Here is a 10,332-nt window from a genome sequence, read left to right on the forward strand (position 1 = left end):
GCATTTGCTATTCGAGTATTCAAAGACAAATTCAAATAATAGGGAGACATATTGAAATAAGCAACTTCGTTGATACTTTACCTATTCGAATAATTGATCAATTTAACATATTCTAATAAGTAAAGAAATATTTTTTGAGTAAAAGCTTACATATTCAGATAAGAAATAAAAAAGATTGAGAAATTTAATTAGGTTGACTAAAAAATTAGTAAGCAATTTAATTTAAATTTATACATAAAGTGATAGCTATGCAATTATCTTGTATTATATTTATAATTTTCTTTATCAATCCAAATAATTTAATTTTAAAAAAATCATTCATTTTTCGTTATATGTTTACCCACCCACTCAAACAATTCCATTTTTCATTTTTTTTTTCTATATTTATTTATCTTTTCTATATTTCTTCTCATCCAAATAAACTGTGGGCCTAAGAGAATGATGAAATCGATTTAAATTTAATGAAAATACATATTTAAATTAATCTAAATTCCATAATCTATAATAGCGATATAAAATCACCCCTTCGTCATTAGTCCCCAATCTGTTTCTTTTTTCCCCTTCGGTTCGGTTCACTGTATTTTTAATTTTCACTCTTTCTACTTCTCCCTTTTGTTGCCTGCACATTTTTTTTTTTCTGTTTTTCTTCTTTGGAAAGAATTGAACAAATTATATATTTTTACTTATTTTGTTTTCTTTAGAAAAACAGTATGAAACAAATGTTGCCTTATCACTAAAATATTTCTATTATTTTATATTATTTTATTAAAATATTTGTGATTATATATTTAACTTTTTTCTCTCTATAAAATCCTCTCACTTTTTTCTTCTTCTTCTATATTATTAAAAGTTTGACTCTGGCTCAGCCGAATAAAAACTAAGTAATTGACTATGATAAAAAGTCTTCCATCATTAAAACAAAATAATAAAATAAAAATTAATTTTTAAAGATCAAAATAATTAATTGTAATAGTAACTAAATTATAAAACATTTTAGAAAAAAAAATTGATTTCTAAATTAATTTTTATTATTGTTAAATAATTTTTAAATTAATATCTAATTAATAAAATTGATTTCTAAATTAATTTTTAAATTGATATGTAGTTAGTAATCAAAGTTTCAACTAATAATTATATTTGAAGATTACATCATGTTTAATATTAACATCTTAATATATTTAACCTTATATATTGGACCAATGACCAAAATTTGCTATCTCAAAAGAACTAATTTCTTTTTTAACTCAGAAAAAAATAATCTAAAAAGAAATCGTGATAGAAAATATAAAACTCTCAAACAAACGATAACTTAAATATAATAATTAATTTAAAAATATTATCTAAATAAAATTCACATTAAACACTCAATTTATATCCTTTATCTTATCTAATAACTTTAATCAAAATAAAAATAATTTTCGTTATTTATACTAGATATATTTTTTAAATAGAATGGAATGGTATCCATATTTGACTCTAGTGTTGATAAGTAGATGTTTAGTTTTTCATCTCAAATTCATATTTCATACAAAATTACATCAAACTCAATGAAAAAAATATTTTCCATGGAATGAAAGAAAACTGAATGCAGAAGTAAATATTTTATATATATATATATATATATATATATATATATATATATATATATATATATATATATATGAATGATGTAGATGCAAGAATACCTAGTGTGCTTCCATTGAAGTCCATGAATGAATCTGATGCACCAAATTACCACACCACCCTTCCATGTTTAATGAACTAGGTTTAGGAGTTAGAGGGTAAATGAAAAGTGTTGGAAAGGGTGGAATGGTAGTTTCGATGAAGTATAGTAGTTGAGTACTTGAGTTGGTTCAGCGAAGCATACGGGAGCAATTATTTGAAGGTACTAATTTCTTTGCTCCCTCCAACCTCTCCTTCCATAACCAAACAAAACAAAACCCAATTCTCGAGTCTCCCTATTTATTTCTGACACCCTTCCCTTTATGTGCATAAATAAATAATCATCATATTCCTTAATTAATTATTAAATATCATTTTAATATTTTCAAATTTGTTATTATTACAGTCTGTGAGGTCAGGTTTCTTTACTGCTGTCTGACCACTGACGAGTGAATGAGAAGTAAAGCAACTCTTATTTTATTCAAAAAAAATATCCCTGCCATCAAAGACTACCAACCATTATCTTCTCATTTACCTTTAATTGTGTTTAATTAGTGCAAATTGAAACCTTTTGGGATTCTGTTGATTAGGTAGAAGGAGAAACACAACCATATTTAAAATCCTAGATTGATTAGTAGTTATATGTTTCTTCTTGCCAAAATGTATTTGTTTTATTAGCTTCTTCCTATGCCTTTTTTTTGTCGGAAGTGTGGTTTGATAAAATAGTTTAGGCTTAAAATCAAACTATATTCAATTTTAAAAGCTATTAGTACGATAGAAAGATTGTTTCTGCAGTGATTTTTAAAAAAATGTTCAATTAATCTAAATAGGCACATACCATTCCCCAGGCAAGCTCAGTTGGGTAAACTGCTTTGGTGAAAGTGACTTGCATTTAAGTCCACCTCCAAATAGTAATAGTGCGAGAGTTCATGAGAGAGCCACTGTGCTGTGTGTGGTTCATTCAAATAATTAATCTCCTTTTCAAAATATTTGTTCTGTGTTTCCCATAATAAATCTTGTGGGTAACAGTTGTATGATTAAAAGTTAATGATTTTTTGAAACGAATAAAACTTTCATGAAGAGATTATTACAATGCAACCTGAATATGATTCAAAGATCATATTTTGGATCCAATTCAAGAAATTGCCAGAAAATCTGGATTCTATACATATACATTACTGATCTGACAAATGGAATTGAGGGCTGAGGATAAGTCTTGTGATGGACCACTAAACATCATGTGGGATGAGGTAACCCATCATATTTTATGGGTAATTTGAACTTTATTGTTTTTGTTATTACCTAAGATATTAGTTTATGTAGACAAAACAAGTATTACTACAATGGTACAAAAGATTCTGGAATAGGGGAAAAAGATTTTCCAAAAGATCCTGTTTTGCATCATGCACAAAACAGACTTCAGATTCCCGTGACACTTTAATCTACGCAAAAATAAAAGCCCCAAGCTTCGCAATTTGCATCACATTTTACCCCCCCACATCACCCTCTCTACCTACTCTGCACCTCTCTCTCTCTCTCTAGGAACTAGCAAGTGCAAGTGTGTTTTCCCAACCAGAGTAATCTGTCAAACAAAACCCCTGCTACACTCTAGCATCCTACCCCCACTTTATCTAGTAATAAAAGTACGGTGCTACACTTGCGGTTACATAAATCAAGTGTTGCGGGTGTTCTAGAGATCAATGATCAGTTCTTCGGCTTCGTTTTTGAGGCAGTTGAGTGCCAAGGAGTCTTGAAAACCAACGTCCAAACCAGTGTAGTGGGAAAGAGAGATATATTAGAAGTGGTTGGGGAGTGAGCGTCGGAGAGTGTGAATCGAATGGAAGGGTTTAACATGCTCGGAAATGAGGAGAGTGGGGTGATGGGGAGGAAGAGGGTGATGGTGGTGGTTGATGACACTTCACATTCCAAGCATGCAATGATGTGGGCGCTTACTCATGTAACTAATAAGGGTGATTCCTTGACTCTGCTTCATATTGTACCCCCTCACAAGGGTTCTGAACCTTCTTGTTCCACCAATCTTGTCAATTATCTTGCGTCCCTTTGCAAAGATTGCAAGCCAGGGGTAAGTTGGCTGTGTTTGTTTGTGGCAAGTTTGATTGTATTGTATGTTTGTTATTCTTTCCTTTTTCATATACTGTGTTCAAACAGAGAGCAGATCTTATCTTCAGCTCTTCAGTTTCCATTCTGTGCGTCTAGAAAGGCAAGCGATGGTCATTGCGCTTGGTAGATCTTGATTCAAGTTGGTCTTTGGTTTTTCATTGCTGTTCAATAATAGTGGAGTAGGAAGTCCCTTCTTTTTTTTTCTTTTAACATCACCTCTTATGATGCCATTGTTTCTTTTCCAACTTTTCTTTTCTTTAGATGGCAAACGGTCTTAGCTTCTTGCGTTGGTCCCTTTTTCTATTTTCACTTTTCAGAGAGAAATTATGAGAAGTTTTCAGATGTTTCAGCTTTTCTTTTGACAGTTCTTCCTATGTTGTTCCCACCCTCATTGAATAAAGAGTTACTGATAAGGTTATGGTCTGACATAGGTTGAAGTGGAAGCACTCGTTATCCAAGGACCAAAACTGGCCACAGTAATGAGCCAAGTAAAGAAGTTGGAGGTCTCTGTCCTGGTACTGGGCCAAAAGAAGTCATCTTCTCTTTTAAGCTGGTGAGTCTTGGCATCCACACAACTGCAGTCAGAAATATTTGATACCAAATTTTAAATTTCTTGTTTACTCAGTTTGAGTTTTTAAGCGATTCAGAGTATGCAGTTTAACGAGTTAAGAATTATTTCTGCAGTATTTGTGGAAGCAGCGGAAGCAGTTGTACGGAGGAGTTTGTGAAGCATTGCATCAATAAAGCAGAGTGCTTGACAATTGGAGTGAGGAAGAGAAGCCAGGGCACAAATGGATACCTGATTAGCACTAGGTGGCAGAAGAACTTCTGGCTCTTGGCTTAGATTGAAAATTTAGATGCTGCTAGTTCAGATCCTAGAATGGATAAAAGGGGTAAGTGGTAAAAGCAACCTTTGTATCTGCATCGTCATCTATAATCTATATCACCCTGTAACTAGTTCTAACCATATCGTGTACTAATGTTGAGTGACCATGAAATCTGACTTTAATAAAAATAATCTAATTGCCCATGCTTGTGAACAAATATATGTTTCGTTCTTCAGCGATAGAGCAGAGCAAAAGAAAGTCATCATCAGGGGCCACTGTTAATTTTCGCAGTCCCTTATATTGAGAAGTGTACCATACTATATAATTAATATAAAGTACCATATTTCAATTTATCGTTTAAATTATGTGTATTGTAAATCACATGCAGTTTACCCACTCTTCGCGGTTTACTAGAACCGGTAATTTTTTTTGTCAATAAACGTTAATTATATGAATGTGTGCACTTTCAAAAATAACAAAAAGTTGAGAAGGGCGCGATTTTACAGTGCAGTGCTAGGATAGTAGGTAAACGAAAGAACCTTGTATTAAGAATTTTGGGTAATCTAACAATAAATAAGCGAAGTGATTTTAGAGTTTTTGTAACTATCTATTACTGGCTTCCAAAAGGCTGAAACCTGCTTCAAGCGTAGCTAAACAAACTAGACCTTATCTTCTAATTTATCATTTACAAGAGGAAGCAATTCCATCTTACTACGAGGGGTCCTGGGAGTCCTGGGGGTCCGAGGAGTTCCAGGGACTGGTGGCTGTTGGGAGAGCATGTGCCTCACATAACCATAGAATGTACAACCCACAAGAGTCACGGCACATCCAACAGAATTTAAATATGAAATTGGGTTCCTAAATATCAGCCAAGAAACAAGGACAGCAACTGCAACCTGCACAAACAACATTATTCTGGTTAGTTTTTAAAATGTAAAATAATTATTACTTTGGTCTCATTTTCTCGTTTAAAAATTATTGAGTACATCAATTACCGTGACAAAATAATGTCATTTGCTCTTGTTTATAACAATAACAAAACGTGAAAATGACTAATTAAAATAAATAAGGGTTTCTAGGAATATAAATTATTTTTTCTTGATATTTTAAAGTAAGAAAATAATTAAGACTAAATATTCCAAAAAATCACAAATAAAATGAAAGAGTTTGAGAGAGTGGGATTAACATATAGTTAAGTTTCACCGTCAAGAAAACTCACTAATCCTTTAACACGAGCACATTACCATGCACTTAATGACTAACATGGAAGGTCAAAGAATGAAGATTAATAAATTGAATGCCACTAGGGAGTAAATGTTAAGGCAGAATGAAACAAAGTCCAAGAGAAACGCATCTCGTGCAGGAAGAATGTGGGCTTACAGCTCAGGGTATTAGATACTATGAAAAATGTACAATTTCTCAAAATACATTAATACGAAATCATAATGCATGAAGTTATAAATAATAAATCTCACCTTAAGATTTCCGGCAACATTAAATGTCACAGCAGTGGTGGAGTGAATCACGTAAAAAATGGAGAAGTTAAGACAGAAAGCCAACACCCCGGAGCTAAAAATAATGATGAGAGCCGACCAAGGATATGGATGGGTACCAAACCATTCAAGGATTCCATTGCCTTCAAGTAACAGGGCAGGAAGCGCCAAGATCATGGTTGCAAAAGGTGCCATGTAATAAACTGTGTTTATGCTAAAGAGATATGCAAAGAAAAGTTAGTCTGTATGCTGCATAAACGTCATGGGAAAGCAATTCAGAGAAACCAAGACTTGACCCGAATAAAATAGTACAGCCAAGACAAATACAAGGAATAACAAAAAGCCAATCGTCATTGCCAAAAAAAACGCCTTGGGTGCAATTTCAGTGGAACAGTATTAAGTAGTTCATTTTACTCAAAGTGGAACTCTTACATTGTTATTCCTTTCTGAGGAAAGACATCCACAAACAGCTTCACTCTATCAATATTGACCTGGTGATAGCTCTTCTTTTTCTTTGAAGGTTTCACTCATCTATAAGTTTCGATTTGCACCTTAATTCAGCCTATAACTAACCCTTCCCTAACAACATCAAATAGTTCATTTACTTTATGTGCACCCTAATTCAGCCTATAAATATCCCTTTTCCTAACAACATATAGTTCATTTTACTTAACGTAGAACTCGTGAAATTGCTACTCCTTTTTGAGGAAGGACATCCACAACTCAAAAGACTAGTCCATTAGATGGGAAAACCTCAAGGCTTTAAGTTCGTATCTCATCCTACTCAATGTAGGAGTCCTAACATAACTTTTACAAAGGCTTGAGGCATGACCCTAACCTTGGAATGAGGCAAAGCCTCCCCTCCTAAACTTTCAAGTACACAAAAAATAAAATATCACCAGTTATCCGGTGACAACACTTTTCCGTTTCTTTTGAAGCAAACAAATCCAAAGGAACTCAAGAAACATTGTTGTGATCAGAAATGCTTGTTTCCATACTATACTAAGACATACTGCTTAGCTACATGCCTACAACAATAAAGATGCATGTGAAGGTGTCGTATCTATACTTCAAAATGCACTCTTCAGTTTTAGTATTCTCATATAGCATAAATATTGATCATTAATAAATAAAATAACCATATAAAGGGCCTTCTACATTAACTTATGGGTGAAATTCATAATTTTTTGCTTTGACTTATTTGCTTGTGTTTGTTAGTAATTGACTTGTTGCAACTATGCACTAAGCAGTACCCAGAGGTGTTCTTAGCTCCAATGTAGAATACTTCCTAGCTCTACATAAGAAAAATGGTTAATAAAAAACGCAATGTATGGGGTAAAACCCACTTTCCATAATAAAGAATATTACAGACGTGGAAATAAATTTGAAGGGGAAAGTCTACATAGTGGGAAATCCAGAAATGGGAAAAATAAAGAAAGGAAAGAAAACCAAAATACAAAGTTAGCAACAACAAGGGAATTCAAGCATAGAGGTGGTACCTGTCAAATTTGTATCCATGCAGAAGAGATTCTGCAAGAATAGTCTTGGTAGATGTAGCCAGGCAGCCAAATAATGCAGCACAAAATCCAAACATATTAAAACTAAGCTCTGTTACAGACGTGAGAAGAATCCCTCCGACAATGGGTACAAGAGAAGCCCAAATACGCCAGTCAAAATACTTCCTCCACACTAGCCATTGCAAAACAACTGCACCAGTTTACCAAGATCAGGTGTAATTGTAAATATCCTCAAATCTCAATATAAAGCAGGTAGAATATATGTGGCAGAAATGTTAACACCGACTATTAAACCTACCTGTGGTGGCAGGTGTGAATGACTTTATTGTCTGCATAAAAGAAACTGGAATGTATCGTAGGCTCACATTCCCCAACACGATGTTAATACAAAACACAAATGACATTGGAAATATTCTTCGCCAGCGATCTTCAGGGTCAACAGTTATCAGTGGCTTAAGTTTCAGCACCTTAATTACCACATATCCCCCAATGGCTGAACAGATAAAGTGGACTGATGAAACACATAGGGGAAACTTGAAATCCAATTTCTGCAAAAAAAAGAAAAAAAAAGGTAAAGTGTTTATAATCAATACAACGACAACGAATCCTAAATACACATGGAATGTGGAAAATAAGTGGTCAGTGTTGATAAACCTTTTTATTCATTATAACACAAGCACAGAACATATAAAAACTCGGCGATCACAATCAATTTGGCCCCGTTACAAAACTTTTTCTACAGATCAATGTCATCATGAAATGATTATTTTGAAACAACTCCCTTGAAAATGGAGTTTTGAGAACCAGGAATGAAAACTAAGAAAACCATCACACCTTTACTGACAAGCAAAAAACAGAATAGAATCTTGTAGAATGTACACACCAATAGAAAGCCTAATCTCCAAGGGAAAAAAATACACTTTCTAGAAGCTTTAAACCACACATAAAAAAAGACACAATTACTGCTGTTCACAAACGAAACCACACATCATACCAGTAAGAATATTTTTTTAATTTATTTTCAATTCACACTAAGTTATACTCCACAGTAGGAAAGTTACATTACAGTTACAGTATTTTTCAGATTTTAGTTCAGCTGTTTAAATTCACATGACAGATTCCAAGATTCAAAAACAGATGGATTTTGCAATGATTAACAAACGATAGTCTCAGGTCAATTGCGCCATAAACAAAACATCTAGATTTAAATTAAATTCATAACAAGATCAGAGAGAAAATAAAATCAAACAAAACCCAGGCTAATAATTTGAGAAATTAAGAGAAACCTACGCACGCAGAAGTACCGGGCAATTAACTAAATCAGTAACGAAACACGATTATTGAATTACAATCTAACTCGGTGGACACGCTAGGATCACGTTTAGTTTTGTTATTAATTATGACTATCTTCGTTAATTTTAAAAGCCACTTCAAACAGGCACAAAAAAACTCGATCCAGACGCACAACATGGATTTCGACTAAGATATGAAACTCTACAAATCAAAACACATCGCCGAAAATAGCAATCTGCAGAAACACTAAAAAAACAGTAATCCATGGCAATTTCATTCCGACAGTTTCACGATGCACGAGGCATCCGTGTGGAGCATCCTAGCGGCGGAATCTAAGAAAATGGACGAGATGACAGAAAAGAAATCTCATGAATTAGAAAAGAAGAAGCGAATCGGCGGATGTTTGGAAAATGAAATGAGAGGAAGAGAAGTGCGGGAACCTGGAAGATCCACTTGTTGACGATGATTACGGTGACGTTGAAAGCCCACCACTGAAGGATGGACAAGAGAGATCTGATATCGCTCCCCTGGAAAACGAAACTCTCTTCCATCTACGGTTTCAGAGGCGCAACTATTGCGTGTTGTAGCTACGAGAATAGGAATGAAGAGCGAGAGGAGGGTCGAACTCGTAACGGTGAATGACGAGTAAGAGGCACCTCTTCTGCTCTCTGCAATCTGCGTTCCCTCTCTTTCTCTCTCTCTCTCTCCCTTTTATTATGCCAAGAAAAATATTTCGAAACGTTTCGGTTCGATTTCGCTCTCTCCCTGTCACGCCATGGAAATTTTATGTTTCTTTCTGCTTTGGTTGGTGGGGTATGTGGGTCCCACGGTATTCCAGCTCCGAGGTTCAGGGTCAATTTGGTCAGAAATCAAGATCGCTGCTTTACCATCAACATTCCCCACTTCTTCAAAACTCTATTAATTCTCCATTTCTTTTTCTTACGCTCAAGTCTTAGTTTTTCCTACAATACTTTTTATTCGGAATTTATTAACCAATGCTTTTAACCTAGTCCTAATGAATGGCTGAAATTAATTTAGTTTAAGAGACCATACTCTTTTGATTATATCTTTTTGGATAAAAATATTATATTATTTCCTTAATAAAATGTCATCTTATCTTACTGTTTCTTTTAAAGTAAGATTTTTAATAAAATATTTGTAGATGATTGTTTCCTTGTATTGCATTGCATTAATAGCTAAATTGGCGTTTTAAATATTAATGTGGTAAATTTTTTCATGCTTAACAAAATCGTTTAAAGGTTTTCCTAAGTAATTGTTCCCCAGTATTGTATTGCATTCATGTAAGCGCAGTTCACATTTATGTTTTAAATATTAATTTAATTAATATTAAGTTAGGTGATTTAATTAATTAATTAATTAATTAATATCGAATCATGATTGAGTTAGCGGTGTTCGAAT

General features: G+C 33.6%; 2 protein-coding genes across 2 annotated transcripts; one reads left to right on the forward strand and one right to left on the reverse strand.

The window, feature by feature from the left end:
• The first annotated feature begins 2,858 nt into the window (after positions 1-2,858).
• On the forward strand, positions 2,859-4,972 carry LOC137820165 (uncharacterized). The gene is made up of 3 exons (XM_090294837.1): positions 2,859-3,745; positions 4,215-4,336; positions 4,468-4,972. The coding sequence occupies exons 1-3, from the start codon at positions 3,500-3,502 to the stop codon at positions 4,625-4,627; spliced, it is 528 nt and encodes a 175-aa protein (XP_090150963.1). The 5' UTR covers positions 2,859-3,499; the 3' UTR covers positions 4,628-4,972.
• Positions 4,973-5,129: 157 nt separating this feature from the next.
• On the reverse strand, positions 5,130-9,807 carry LOC137820164 (UDP-galactose transporter 1). The gene is made up of 5 exons (XM_068624033.1): positions 9,354-9,807; positions 7,919-8,168; positions 7,603-7,810; positions 6,086-6,317; positions 5,130-5,506 (listed from the first exon to the last, which is right to left on the reverse strand). Exons 1-5 carry the CDS (start codon positions 9,462-9,464, stop codon positions 5,270-5,272), a joined length of 1,038 nt encoding a protein of 345 aa, XP_068480134.1. The 5' UTR covers positions 9,465-9,807; the 3' UTR covers positions 5,130-5,269.
• Positions 9,808-10,332: the final 525 nt, after the last annotated feature.

This window comes from Phaseolus vulgaris, chromosome 9, assembly GCF_051622355.1.
Source record: "Phaseolus vulgaris cultivar YP4 chromosome 9, ASM5162235v1, whole genome shotgun sequence".
Lineage (NCBI taxonomy): Eukaryota > Viridiplantae > Streptophyta > Magnoliopsida > Fabales > Fabaceae > Phaseolus > Phaseolus vulgaris.